At 41.9% G+C, this 15,196-nt stretch overlaps 2 protein-coding genes across 6 annotated transcripts in view; both read left to right on the plus strand.

Annotated features, from left to right (window-relative positions):
* sap30bp (SAP30 binding protein) overlaps positions 1–10,494 on the plus strand; it is a 39,007-nt gene extending 28,513 nt beyond the window's left edge. The window contains exons 7-14 of one of the 5 annotated variants that reach the window (XR_016093750.1): positions 291–351; positions 1,422–1,473; positions 1,895–1,953; positions 2,072–2,122; positions 5,904–5,988; positions 7,055–7,229; positions 9,773–9,876; positions 10,267–10,494. Coding sequence is in view for 2 of the 5 variants with exons in the window: in XM_088927557.1 (XP_088783683.1) it covers positions 291–351; positions 1,422–1,473; positions 1,895–1,953; positions 2,072–2,122; positions 5,904–5,988; positions 7,055–7,233 (487 nt within the window). In the remaining 3 variants the exon portion in view is untranslated. Of the gene's footprint in view, positions 1–290; positions 352–1,421; positions 1,474–1,894; positions 1,954–2,071; positions 2,123–5,903; positions 5,989–7,054; positions 8,226–9,772; positions 9,877–10,266 lie in introns of those variants that run through there. The other 4 variants (XR_016093751.1, XR_016093752.1, XM_088927557.1 and 1 more) reach the window with 4 other exon arrangements.
* Positions 10,495–15,037: 4,543 nt separating this feature from the next.
* itgb4 (integrin, beta 4) overlaps positions 15,038–15,196 on the plus strand; it is a 48,721-nt gene continuing 48,562 nt past the window's right edge. Inside the window, exon 1 of the mRNA XM_088926589.1 lies at positions 15,038–15,123. The gene's annotated coding sequence lies outside the window, so the exon portion shown is untranslated. The remainder of the gene's footprint in view (positions 15,124–15,196) is intronic.

The raw sequence follows: 15,196 nt of genomic DNA on the forward strand, positions 1-15,196 counted from the left end.
CCAGCAGCAGTTCTTCAGGTTTACATTCCAGTCGGGTCCCCACCCAGAACACACCACATGAGGAGGATTACAAACAATAGGTTGTCAGTTCACATCATCTTGCTGTCATGTTTTTGACAAAACTGCTTTTTAAAGTCTCTCCGGTAAAGGAAAAATCTAATTCTGATTCAATACAAACAGTTGTCAGAGACATTGTGTATTGCAGTATATACTTAAATACTCATGTTAGCAACATCTGATGTGCATCTTTCCTCATGGTCAAGGGCCTGGTTTCTGCTTTGTATTTGCAGTATTTATGAGAAGCTGATCCAGTACTGTGGCATTGATGAACTGGGCACAAACTACCCTAAGGTGAGGCATGTGGAGGTGATGCTGTCTCACTGTCAGCCCTTTCAAATCAGTTTTTTTTTTTATTTTGGCAACTCCTGCCACTTGTGAAGCAATGAAGAAAAAGTTTGGTCATTTGAGGTTGTGTGATGTGCTTAGAGTTTGGAGCTTTTTCATTCACAAGTGAATAATGTTTAATTGGCACTCCTTGTAATCTTGTAATGTGTTTGATTAAAATGAGTGTTGGATTGCTCATCTATTTTAGATGTTACATTTATCACAGAAAAATGTGGAAATGGGTTGTTCACCCATAGAAATGTGATGTTTTGTCATGGCTCTAATTTCAAACACAAACTTACATAGGCACGTATTCCTGACTTCATGGGGGCATTCAGTTTACTGTTCTACACTCCACTGAAACCAAACTCCCACACAGGGTGATGGACTTGAAACAAATAGTTCTTGCACTATTTAATGGTGTGTGGTTTCTAAAAAATAATCATTTACATTGTGAAGAAATCCCCACTTTGTCTCTCTGTCAGGAGTAGCAGTCTTTGAGGGGACATTCTCTCAGGTTTTCCACCAAAAACAAGGTGGTTTTCCAAAGCTGAGTAACTATATTATGTAAAAATTTTGACCTATTGAACTGACTGATAAGGTTTCAGGGTGAGCAATACTGTGTCTGTAGCTACACAAACTGTGCCAGATTCGTCATGTTCGTCTGGAGACTGTCGTTAAATGTCTTATCAGATCTGTGATATTCTGTTGAAATCAGTTGTACCACACATGACTCTGCAATGAGACCAACATTCAAGCATGTGCAGCCCCATGGTATCTGCAATTTTTTATTCTTCTCAAGTGTAGGTTTGTTATAAAGCTAATCCTCTGTAAAAAGTCAAGTGGGAGGTGGTTTATTTTGTGAACCTGTAAAACTATAGTTTTTTTTTGTTCTAAACGTTTTGCCATCTTAAAATGAGTTTTATGTCACTGGTTAGTGGTTTGGTTTGTGGTCAGTCTGAAACATTCACACGAGTACAGTATTACAAAAGTGCTTTTCTTTGGCTTTTCCTGTAATGGTTTCTCTTCTCACACAGGACATGTTTGACCCCCATGGTTGGTCAGAAGACTCTTACTATGAGGCTTTAGGTACAGTGTAACCTGTCCTATTTCTTGTTATTGTAGTGGTAAATTCAGATCTTTTCAGAGCAGTTATCTATTAATAGAGCAATTCCCTTCTCCCTGATTTTCAGGTATTTTTTTACAGTACCATTCAAGTTTAAATTAGTTTTGTGTCTGATTATACCTAATGCATAACACCTTAGTACCTGGGTATGTCTGAGTCTGTTGTTCCAGGTGAATTTCATTCTTATACTTCCATCACAAGCAAATTTAATCAATCCTTGCAGCTTGTTTATCTTGTTAGTGTTTTGGGACACTATTGCAAGACGTTTCATTAATCTTTTGATTATTGATTATAACGTTTCATTAATCCTTATTCTTTTTTAAAGGTCCTTATTTTATTTAAGGTGTTACAGTCTTGTTGATGCTCTGTCTCTCTTACCTGCAGCTAAAGCCCAGAAGGTTGAGATGGACAAGCTGGAAAAGGCCAAGAAGGAGCGCACAAAGGTGGGTGTCTCTCCTTCCCACCGCCTCTGTCCCTTGTGAGCATTTTTGGACCGGAATGTTTTCTGTTGTATGCACAGCAAAATCAGCCATCTTGTTCAATGACATGATCTCTCGCCAGCAGCCATATCACCCTGCAACTCACAACTGGCAGCCAACTGAAGCTCAGCAGGTGTGAGCCTGGGTACCTGGATGGGAGACCTGCTGGGAAAAACTAAGGTTGCTGCTGGAAGAGGTGTTAGTGGGGCCAGCAGGGGGCACTCACCCTGCGGTGTATGTGGGTCCTAAAGCCCCAGTATAGTGACGGGGACACTATACTGTAAAAAAGGTGCCGTCCTTCGGATGAGATGTAAAACCGAGGTCCTGATTCTCTGTGGTCATTAAAAATCCCAGGGTGTTTCTTGAAAAGAGTAGGGGTGTAACCCCGGTGTCCTGGCCAAATTTCCCATTGGCCTTTACCAATCATTGCTTCCTAATAATTCCCATTTATGAATTGGTTTCATTACTCTTTTCTCCTCCCCACTGATAGCTGATGTGTGGTGAGCGTTCTGGCGCACTATGGCTGCCGTCGCATCATCAAGGTGGGGCTGCACATTGGTGGTGGTGGAGGGGAGTCTCCATTACCTGTAAAATGCTTTGAGTGGAGTGTCCAGAAAAGTGCTATATAAGTGTAAGCAATTATTGTTAATTATTATTATCTGAAAATTGAGGAGAAATATTTGGATTACAAGAAACTTTTTCTTTTAAGTAGAAATGAATACTGAAGCTAGCATGTATCATTAAACTCTAAATTAAATTTAAAAAGTTCATATTCTGCCTTTTATTCATTAAATCGTTTAGAGAATCTCACAGCTTATCCTAGAATTTAAAAAAAACAAATAGGTTATGATCTTCAATATTCACCAAATTCAACTGGTTTAGTAATAGCTAGTAATAGCATTTTGTTATTTGTATATGTTGCCATGCTAAGTTTCTTCAAGCTGGAAATGTGCTAGTATGGCCTCTTATCCTCTTTATCTTTGGAATTTAGTGTAAAGCTGGTATTTGTGTCATAACTCACGCCTCCTGGGACTGCAGACTGACCGATTGTTCTGAGGCCCACTCTCCTCTTGGAGTGGCCAGTGCAGTGTAGTGCCCTGAAGCCCAACCCATGAATATCTCCCTGGAGCTTCTCACGAAACTGCCAAGCCTTTAGGAAAATCAAGTGTCCGTTATGTGTCATAATTGGAGCAGTGGGACTGACGATGACTAATCGCCTCAGAATGCTCTTGATCCGAAGCCTGCCCTTGTGAATTAGACTGTTGCAGTGAAGTACTAAACTGCGGTTTTCCCTCTTGCTGGTCACATCGGCCCAGATAAAAACAAAACTCATCTCCTTGGCCCATTAGGTGAATCTTGTATGAATCAAGTAATGCTCTCTTTATTGCCAAGTAAGTAGTTGTTGCTCAAAGACTGGCATGTACAAGCCCGTATTTATCACACCCTATTACCAGTTACACAGCAGTATCTCCTGATCTCCTGGAATTGGGATCATGGGTTTTAAAGGCAAAACGGTTGTGCTTGAAGAGGAGTTAATTGTAATTTGTATATGCATTGGATATTTGCATGGACCAGTTTGTTTTCTGTAAAAACAGAGCATTGAGCAGTTTTGCGAGCTTTAACAGCTTCCATATGCAATAAACAAAACTGATTAAAGCGATGCATGTATCAGAACAGAGAACATTAGTCTTCTGCTGGACATAGCTGTGATCTGCGAGCAATGTAGCAGCTATTCACGTGATAATTAATAGCAGCTCAGAGTATGGTATAGTAGGTTGAAAACTGCAGCCTCGCATTTAACTAGTTTTCATTTTCAAAAGTGGACTGAAAATTAACGGAAAGTCTCTTATCCTGCTGAGAGTTGCTGCCATTCAGGTAGAAGCATAGTTCATAAGACAGGACGCAGGACACAGCGTACATGTCAGTCCATTGGATGTCCATGGAGATACCATGGAAATAAAGGGCAAATCAGAGCAGCCAGTCAAACTCAGCCCAAATGTCTTTAATTGAAAGGAAAACACCACTTCACCGTGCTATCCCACTGCTTAAAATAATTTAAGTGTTTGTCCATTATTTTTTGCTATTAAACTATACTTAATTTTCAGTAATGTTTTAATTCAGTGAAGGGTAAGGTATTCCGGTTAATTCGTGTAAGAGACAGAGGGTGTCTGCGGAAGGTGGCTGGTGTTTAGTGCAGGTCTTGGACAGACTAGAATGGGTGAGAAATATGCCCTTTCATTTTCTGTTCGATAACTGTAATCTGGAATCTTAAGAAAGCACAGGGCTGCTTTCACCTGAGCCATGTCATTACCAGACTGTGACTGGGAATTCCCAAGTATCAGCCAAGTGCAGCCCAGACTGGCAGGCACAGGCCTTGGGCTGGTCAGGGTGTGCTCAGCTTTCTGCACAGCAGCAATCTTCAGGACCTGGCCAAGCACCTGAAAGCTTGTGGTGTTGTCTGTAAGAATCCCATCGCATCTATCACTGCTAGCCTTCTTGTAAATCACTATTCATGTGTCAAATGACAGGTCGACTAGAGAGCGAGCACAGGATCCCATCCTTCTCACACATATGGGAGTTACTGTGCTAAGCTGAGCAGCACATTTACACATTAGCAGTTTTTGAACTGTTCCCCTAAAATGTTGTGCTTCCGTGATTAAAGAGAATTAGATCAAGCTAGGCAGGATAACTAATTATTCAGTTCCATTTATGCTTTTCTTTCCTGAAAGATAGTGCTTGTGAACTGGCTTGGCAGGAACCAATCGCAAGTACAGAGTAAGAAAGTGCAGGTGAAAACAAAGGCTGGAGGTGTTCTGTGGGTAGCTCAGGCTGCACGCTCCATGCAGCGGAGTACTGACTTGGGTTCCAGGACAGTTTAGAAACTTCCTCTGCAAAACAGCCGTGAGGAGACAACTGCTTTGTTCATGAAGTCCGTAAAGTCATCTGCTTTACTCTTTACTCTCATTAAACGTGATGGGGCATGAGAGGACTTGTATCCATTAATCTGCTTTGAAACTCACTGGAATGACGGGACTTTTAGCACCACATTTAGACATATTAAGACTTTCTATATTGACACCAGGGTATCAGACTTTATTTTGTTGTCTGAGGGAAAGGCACAGGTCTCAGCAGGTTCCTAGTAACTGTTTTATATCAATACGATGTCATCCAAATTAAATGATAAACCCTGCCGCAGCAGGTTTCAACAGTTCCCCTATTAATGACATGCTGAGTCATCAGTTTGCTCACAGAGCTGTATAAGAGGGTGTTTAAACACCAGAGAACATTCCAGTTGATTAGTGATTAAAGCTTACATCTTCGGGTTAATAAAAGTGAACAGACTTCAAACCATGGGTGTGTCCTCACAAACAGAAGCACTTTATCTGATCCAAGGGATGCAAAAGATAATTGTTTGCAGAGTGTAAAATTCACCTCTTGGATGTCTTGTTGAACCACACTGAGAAAAGGGCGCTTGGCTGCAAGGCCTCTCGGCTTCTGCCCAGTCCATCAGCCACTGGCTGCAATAAATGTCCACTGGCTGCAGTATGTCTGACTGTGGGGAAAAATCATTTGGCAGTGGGACCTACAGATGTACACATGAAGCGGCTGAGTGTCTGCAGTGACAACAGTGAATTTTACAGATGTACGTATGACACAGCTGAGTGTCTGTAGTGATGACAGTGAATCTTACAGCTGTACAGGTGACACTCCTGAGTGTCTGCAGTGATGACAGTGAATCTTACAGATGTGACACCTGAGTGCCTACAGTGATGACAGTGAGTCCTACAGATATGACAGCTGAGTTTCTGTAGTGAAGACAGCGGGTTTTACAGATGAGACATAGCTGAGTGTCTACAGTGGCGACAGCGAGTCTTGCAGTTGTGTCTGCAGTGATGGCAATGGCTGTCTTTCAGATTGAGTTTGTGACGGGCACCAAGAAGGGAACCACCACCAGCTCCGCCTCCAGCACCACCAGCACTGCCAGCACCACCGCTGCAGGTACACGACTTTCTACATTATCACAAAAACATCTGTGATTCCTAAAATTTAACTTCAGTTTAAGGTTTCTGATGTATTGTTGATTGAGTAGCTGGATTAGATCCCTTGACTAGTTAGCAAGATAATGGGCTATGTTAGTCTGAAATAACCGAGTTTATATGCCTTAAAATCAATCCAGCATTATTGAGCCTTCCCTAGGAACCACAAACAAAATAATAGCAGCCACTTTAAGGTTGGTAGACTGTACTTGTTATGTAATTTCAGAAAAGGTGGTGAATGAAGTTTACAATTTAATACATAAACCAAGAGGTTTATTGTGGGGTACTGTCCTTGAATACAGATTTCCTTCACTCCTTTTACTACAGGATGTAGTGTCCTTTCAGTAGTGCTAGTTTTATGGATGGGTGTGAATTGATCACACTGTGTCATTATCTCAGATAACATTAATATCACCTTAAGATTATGCACAATGCCTTCCTCTCTTAACCCTTCCATTCGACACTTTTGTGAAAGTGATTTTTCTGTGCTGGCAAAAACGCAGGCTGATAACTGCTCCTCACCATTCTTTCTTTACAAGGAAGAAAAAATTCTCAATTTGATCTGCATTAAAAACTAAACAAATTGCATATATACATAATACATAACACAATAAATATGATACAATAAAAGTGAACTGCCTAATAAAATCGTCATAAAATTTTCCCATTTTAAAGAAGTGATTGCCATTCTGAAAAGGACATTCAAGTGTCTTTTTTGGATAATGATAAAGTAGGCCATAAGGCTTAACTAGCATGTTCCTGTAGAAATTCTCCCAGACCACAATCACACACACATTCTCCAGCAGCACAGCTGGTACCTTGGGTTTACATTAAATCAGTGGTGTCACTCGTCATCAGCATCAGCCTCCGACAACAGCAGTTTGTGTGCCAGTAGGATTTGTGCTTCTTTTAGGATTGTCTTTTGTGGGTCCCATTTCTGTAGAACATTTTTGTAATTATATCCATATATTTATTTTCTATAAATCCATCTTGTAAGTGTCTTTATCCCTCTCTTTCACTCTCTACAGAGGCCCAGAAGCGAAAGAGCAAGTGGGACTCGGCTGTGCCAGTGACCATCGCCCAGCCCACCATCCTCACCACCACTGCCACCCTCCCTGGCGTCGTCTCCGTCACCACCACCGCCAGTGGCACCAAGACCACGGTCATCTCTGCCGTGGGAACCATCCTCAAGAAGGCCAAGCAGTAAGGGGGCCTGAATCCCAGAGCGTTGGTGCGGACTAGCTTGCTGCTGATCCTGGTGAAAACTAAAGGAAATGTTCCCGTTCTTTCCCCTGTTCCCAGCTGGAGCACTGTGACAATCTGGAATCTTAACTCTGAACCTGCGCATGTCCTGAACTCCCATGGGAAAACTTCACGCTTTTTGCCTGATCTAGCTGCTGTGGTAGCAAGTCTTGATGGAAGTCGTAAAATAAAGGAAGTCTAAAGAGAAGGTCCGTGCTCTAGCTTCCACTGGTAGATCTGTGCCCTATTGCATAAAACACCTTAAACCTGAGGTCCCCAATGCGGCCACTGCATTCCAGCAGAATTTCAGAATCACTGGATCAAACTGTCTTGAGCCAGAGGAATGGGTAAATCGGTCCTGTTGAATCTGAAGCAGACCAATCTAACCTTTTCACTCAAGACTTCTGGAAAATCTGCTGGATTTCAGCCCTTGAGGAAAGAATAAGGGAACACCTGCAGTAATTTATTCCTCTTTAGGAAACATAAGTTTCCAGGTGTTGCACAGAGCAGTTGATGTCAAATTACCACAGGAATCCAGTTCATGAATCAACCAGATTAGTCTCAGTTGTTCTAGTAGGAAGTAGGGTGTAGACTATTAAGAGGAACTTAAAAGGTTTAGCTCCATATGTACATTAAAATTCTTTGTATTACCCCCAAAATATTTTTGTAGCATTCTACAACTTCAATTGCCAAGGCAAAATGGCAGTTGAACCTCTGCAGACCCAGGTAGACTGTTCGCGCTGTGATGTCTGATAGCTTCCATCGCCAGCTGTAATTTTTTCTGCTCTGCATTTGATGCTGTAATTTCTAAAGAACTGACAGAGAACTTCAGGTGACCACAGACACTGCGACAGCACTTTCCTGCTCTTGGGAACTTTTTATGACACAACTGTGAATCAGTCTTTTTATTCTTGTGTATATATATTGGGCTAAGTGGGAATAAAAGAGGAATCCTCATCAGTCTCACTCATCTTTTTCTTTTTGTATCTGTTTAGCTCTAGAAATATTCTGTGGTTTATTGAATTTGTTAACCTGGGTCTGATGGGTTTATGCTGATGCAGTAATGCTCTGTCATATCCCATTGTGTTTCTGTGGAGCATTCTTAGCTTTTCATGGGCTCAATTCCCTAAATCCTAGATATATAGTAATTATAACATTGCTGTGGAATTCTGAAACCCAATATTTATTACAGGGATGGTGCTAATTTCCAGCCCTGTCTTTCTTTTAAGAGCTAAAGAAACATCCAATTGCAGAAATGTCTAAATTGAGGGGTTCAGTTCGCTAAGCAATTAAAATCTCAGCGGGACTGGGGTTTAGAACAGGCATGATGCTCCAGGCCTAGTTGAAGGTGAGAATGTTATTAATACTACCATTTAACAGGACATGTTTTGTTACCAATAAGCAGAAAAGACAGACAAAATGCACTAGTAGATGGAATGTTTCCTCCTTTAAAAAGTCTTTCTGCTAAATTAAAAGGTATCCCCTTGTTTTTTATGTGTCCTGATTTGGTTAGTAGTGTGTTGATTCTCACCTGCTTGTCACTTCAGGTTGCCTATATTCTAGTGTGCTTGTTCACAAAGCCTGATCTTAGCCTGATGTGCCAGTGCTTGTGCCCCCTACAATCAAGAGCTTAGCATAAGATGTTTTTCCAGCTGTCTGACAGCCATGCAAAGTGCTGTTTTTGTGGTAAGAGATTGCCTAGATGCTGAGGCAGTGGGAACAGCATACACTAAGACCGTATTTGTAAATATAATACACATATACTGAAAGGTATGCTATTGTTGTGACAGGGGTACTGCTGTCAGTCAAATAAATACCCCCCTAAATCACCATCTTTTTTTTTCCTCCCAGTTAGGAGGTTTTATTCTAAGTATCACTGGGTTATTCACTTTTGTTACTATAGTTCATTTATAAAGTGGAACTTCGAGTTGAGAATTCCAAACTGGACGTGCAGAATGTATTGGCAAACTGCAGTGTTCAAAGCGACCAATGTGCAAGTGTTGGTTAATCATCAGCCTTTGAACCTCAGTGTTCTGAACTGCCTGTATCCAGTTTCATGATATTAAGGCTTTTCTGCCTTGTGGTCATGGAAATGTACTTGTCATGCCTGTACTCTTGTCTTTAGTGTACGTGCCCAAACCCTACCTCTGTTGAATGGCAACACATGCCTGGAATTTGCAGCATTTTAGCTGTAGGCATCATCTTTGACAAAGTAACAAATCCATGAGAAATCCTATCTCTATAAAACCTAAATCACAGGGTCCATTAAAACAAAACAGTTTTTCTGATTATGAGCTAACTAACAGCTGTGAAACTAGTGTCTGAAATCAGCCGGCCCTGTTGGAGTAAACCTTTGTGTTAAGTTACCTAGTTCAAATGAGAAAATGCTTGACTGAGACAAGTTAGTTTTATTTTTAAACCCTGAAGTAACTTCTCGAGAGGCTTTCAACAATGTACTTGATACATTTGTGATGTGATGTGATTTTATTTTGTTCTTCATACAGTAAGGAGCGTTCAAAACTGTGATGTTAGGAGCACAGGCATCTGCGAAGAGGGGAAAAAGGGACCTAGAGCCTAATGTAACAGCCAGTCAGCTCTATGACAGAAGGTGGGTAGAATTAGCACGGTGGGAGTTCTTTTCTCACTAATTACAACCTTTTGGTGAGAGTGTGGCTTGTGGAATGCATAGATATTTCTGCATAAGTTTTGTGACCCACCACAAAGAGAAAAGGCACAAGGGACCCTCCCCAAGAAGCAAAAAGTACGCAACAGGTGGGGTGAAGAAGATACAAGCAGCCCGCCCCCTCCCCTCCCTACTGCCAAAAAATCCCAGCTGGTAGATGCAGATGTTGCCACAATACTCCACCCATCTGACTGCAGGTGAGTTGTCTAGATATGATCTGACGTATTCCTGCCAGCCTGCACTCCACTCCACTGAGCACAAGCTCAGCCATATGCTGTCCAGGTGGACACTTGATTTACTCTGTCTCCCCTGCAGCTCCTGCTCACATCTGCTTCCCTTTAACGGGGTGTAAGAGACGCCGGGTTCTGAGGCAGCGAGGGTCGAGAGGCCATTTCGGCTGGAATCGGAGAGAAAGGCTCCTTCCCAGACTGCGTTGCAATTTTTTTTCTCCGTTTTATTGCTCGGAACATTAGGTTTTGATCTGAATTTTTCTTTTTTAATTCAGCATGATGTTGTTGAGCAATTAAAAAGTTCTTATTACTCCTCTGCAGTTTAGACTGGTCATGTCTTGCTGCTGCAGCCGCTGTGCTGCACTGGGAGAAGGAGGAACTTTGCATGCAGTCATCTGATGCCCAGATGTCCAAGCCGGTTTATCCTTTGACACTCTCCACAATGCCTTCGAGGAGAGTGAGCACTGATTACAGGTGATGCATCTTTCACTGATGACACTGCATGCTTGCAGGCTTTTTCCAAGGACTGTTATGCACAGCAGATCCAACAAAGACCTGGCTAACATTGTGGCCAGTGTAAGCCCACTTTTACATTGCTGCCTGTGGAATCCCAGCAGACATTGACTAATGCCTTAGCACAGGTTTGAACTGATGACATCCAGATAACAGAGCTAATATTGCACCCTTGCTGAGGGCCTTTAATCACTGGTCTCCAATTAATACATCAATAAGGGAAGAGGAACAACATCAGTGCAGTCTTCCTTTGGGTCTAGAAGGAATGTAAGAGTTTGGCTCTTTAAGTAGCATTGCCTGTATTTCTTTCCTTATGAATATGCTGGTCATTTTCTTCATTGTAAACTCTTGTACTGTAAGTCTCACATTAAGTTTAGAAATATTTATGTTTAAGAACATGTAGAGAAGTAAAATTTTATATTTTTCAGAATGCCACTCTGCCCTTTTAAAATCTACCTCTGTGGGGGGGGGGGAGGGCATAGGTGATAAAACCTGAACTCTTTAATTATTGAGCAATGCTAAAAGTCACTTGGAGGTTTAGTTTCTTAGTAATTCCTGTTAAGAACTGTAAACATATTAAAACAAGGTCATTAAGGGATTTGAGGACTTGTCCACTGATAAGGAAGAGAGATCACAGCGTATGGGAATGTCAGTAAACTTTGTGTACTGATGTGCCAGTGCATGAGCTGTTTTTTCACAGTGAAGCCATTGAGCAGAATTTTCAAATCCACTTTGACATTGAGTTCCCCAATATATTACAAAATTTGCACCCACCTATTACAATATTTGCACCAGAGCCCTTGCTGGTAGGTAATGGGGTTTAAGTCTTAAGTGAGGAAATTGTTCTTGTACAACCCAGAATGTTCAAGTATATCTGGTTTTATAAGTAGATACCACAATGTCTATAAAAGTTACGGGGTAAATGCAACACCTGTACATTACTGTGGCAAAAGCATTATCCCAAAATGATATCTTGATATCTACATCTCAGTTCCATTCCATTATTGCACTAGTATTACCTCCAGCTGAGACTGTGACTAAATGGTGGTGGTGGAGGGGAGTCCCCATTACCTGTAAAGCGCTTAGAGTGGAGTGTCCAGAAAAGCGCTATATAAGTGTAAGCAATTATTAATTATTATTATTATAAATACTTTCCTCCAGTTCCAACAATTTTCCATAGGATTGAGATGTAGGGATTGTTCTGGATTGGGCAATGGAAATTTGTTTCCTGCTCCCCAGATCAGTCAGGTATCACCATCATTGAAAGAGTCCATTCATTGGAAATATGAACAATCACCTGGCCAGTAGGTCACGGGACAAAGAAGCAAAGTCTGAGAGTTCATTAATGAATAAGCTGTTTCTAGAACCTAAAGATCCACCACAGCCACACTGTGTATTGGTGTGACGCACTGACACAGAGGAGCTGTGAGCTGCAGGCAACATGCCTGTTGTCACTGCCCTTGATCTGGTCCTACCCAGGAAATGTTACGTATGCAGTGCAATGCCAGACACATGGAGCAGACACGAACACATCATTATCTGATAAGCTGGCCTCGAGGCAGGATCTGCATCAGGTGAGCATACAGAAGACTGATATTTATGGTATTGAGGCTCACATACTACAGAAGTGCTGGATGATTGCTCTGTTTCAGTGAGTTTTAACAGGACATGTAATTTCAACATTGTGAGCTGCACTGCCCAATTTAGAAGGTACTGAGCAGACACATGGATTGGCGTGGGTGTACTGGGCAGTACAGTGGAATGGTGGGCAACACTACTGCTTTAAAAATTCTAGGGTCCTGGATTTGAGTCCAGCTTGAAGTGCCTGTCTGTCTGGAATCTGTTTCCCAAGTTATCCAGCGCTTATGCTGGTTAGTTTTGTAAATGTAGCATGTTTGCTGGCAATGAATAGTACACTATATGTCTCATAAACGTTGTCCCTTTCCACTGGGGGGTGGGGGTTCGAGTGGATGTCTCACTTGGGAGTTGTGTTTCTATTTTAACCAATGGTGGCTATGAGACTATCGAGAAATACAACCAGGTGACCGCAATGGGCTGAATGACCTCCTCCTGTTTGTGGTCAACCTGATTTATGGGCAAAGGCCAGCCCAGGCAGTGATTGATGACTGTGACTAGTCCTTCAGAGGATGAAAAGGATCAAGTACTTGATAAAAGTCAGTGACTTTCTAGTCCATTTTACTGCTGGTATTCCATATTGAGAAGAACTGAAGTGGAGCCACAGAGTGTGTTCCTTCCAGGCTGGGAGATGCCAGGTGACGCTTTACAATCACATGAACTGGAAGGCAATCAGCAGAAGCTGCATGATGATGGGCACCTCTGGCAAGGACTGTGCCATGCTTTGCTGTGATGGGAGAGTTTAGGATTGCCCTTTCACCTCTACCCGATGCTAATCTAATGCTATCTCTGCTTACAGTTGCCTCTTTACCCTCCATTCCTATATTCCTTCTTTGAAAGCAATGGGTTGTCGATGGCCACAGGCTTCAACACACATCTTCTCTATGTGGAATGGGATTTTTATTGGAGACGGCTGTTTGGCTTTGAGCTCTGCAAAACATTTTTAGATGGTAACTTTCCACTGGCCTCGTGCCAGATCAGATCCACCCTACGCCCAGCCCCTTGCCATTCCTGCACAATGGATAGCAGAAAAGAAATGTAGGGAAAAAATGGCACTTGAACAAACGGAACCTTTCTCCAGCAATGCCTGTCTTATCTGCTGCTCTCGGTTTTGTTGCACATTTTTTTCTCTCTGTTTTCCTTATTAGTTGGTTCCTCCCCATCATTTCTCTCTCTCCTCCTCCTCCATTCCTCCGTCTGTGCCCCAAGGTTCTGTACAAATGAAGATCTCTTGATATTTATCTGATAAAAAGGAGTGTTTTAATTTTTTATTTTCCCATTTTGCAAGCTGATGTTTTGAAGAGTTAGATAAGCCTATTTACTCCAAAATAATAGGATTCACATTTTTTGATGTAACACTCCAATATATTACTTAAATCTAATTTTTATTGCGGGACTAAAACAATTTGCTAACTTAAAAAATAAACAAGAAATGTGATACCATCAGAAATAATCATAAAATAATAATAAATCATCTGAAACCATCTTTTCAGTCTGTGGTACTTTTCATGGTTTAGGACTTCTAACTCTGGTAGAAAAAACTTGCTTTTCCTTTGAGTTTTTCCAGATGAATTAATTTAGAAGAACTTCTGACTTATAATGATGACCAGGAGACCCATTTATATAGCAGGGCATATAATAGAGGCTGTGGGTTCAAGTCTCCATTGAGAACTCTGTTGCTGTATGTTGAGTGAAGTGCTGTAGCCCAGTTGTCCCAGTCCACCCAGCTGTGTAAGTGGAGACCAGCATTGCTGGAGGTAATCCCTGTGATGGACCAATCTTGGTGGGTGTGTGGGGGGCTATGTACTCTCTAGTCTACTTAACACTACAGAGACCAAGATGAGCTCTTGTATGGATTTAACCTTTGACCTTATTACTTTGCTTGACGGTACCATAGCAATGTACCACCTTTCATCCACAGTCCTCTGATGTGGACTCCTCATCCTTAACTGCTACGGCTGTTGCCTTTAGTTAGTTTCCTTGGTTGCACAATGACAAAGATGGTGAACAGATGCTGAAACCAAGCTGAGATCCACCAGGTTTAAGCTCTTGAGATTGTGTTCTGCTTGGTTCATGCAAAGGATTTGGCTAGATCGTTGGGTGACATCCATCTGTCGCCAGGCCTCCTGTCTCACTACTGGCGTGGAAGCAGTTTGGGGAGTTTCCAGTTGGACATTTCAAACTGGGCTAAAAACTATAATGCAGATACTTGACTTTTGAATTAAAGAACACTAAAGAATTTAAAAAAAGACTTTTGGGCTTTCTTTTTTCATTTGCATGGTTTGATCTTACAATTAATTCTTCCAACTTGCATTCATCCAACTATCCATTCTTCATCTCAGAGCTTCAGATAACACCTTTTCTTCTCCGTTTCTTGCCTTTTCTGTTCTGTACTCCCGCCTCTCTCCAAAATGCCGCTGCGAGGGGCGCCTATTGCACTTGCAGTTTTTTTGGGAGTTGAACTCCAGCGCAGAAACAAAGCCTCACGAAGACCATTGAATGAGTTCAGTGATCTAAGAACGTGTCCGATTGTCATGGAAATTGTACTTCGGTTGCCCAGCGCAGAGGCCGGAGAGAGAGAGTGAGGGATTCAGGGAGAGCGCAGGCAGAGAGAGGCTGCAAACTTCAAACCGGTTTTGACCTTCCCCGAAGACAGGGCCATAATTCACGCTGACACAATGTAGATCCATCTTCCCCGCGGAAAGAATGCGTTTCCAGTGCCCCAGACACTTTAACTGGACGATTAGAATCGGGGTTTGTGAAAAACAGGACATCCTCCTGTGCAAGCCGTGAAGTAAGTTAATTTTTAAATATGCTAAACTGTAATCTCGACAACATTTGTTAATACCTTTGATTAAAAGTACGTT

This window comes from Atractosteus spatula, chromosome 11 (genome assembly GCF_055471065.1).
Source record: "Atractosteus spatula isolate fAtrSpa1 chromosome 11, fAtrSpa1.hap1, whole genome shotgun sequence".
Taxonomy (NCBI): domain Eukaryota; kingdom Metazoa; phylum Chordata; class Actinopteri; order Semionotiformes; family Lepisosteidae; genus Atractosteus; species Atractosteus spatula.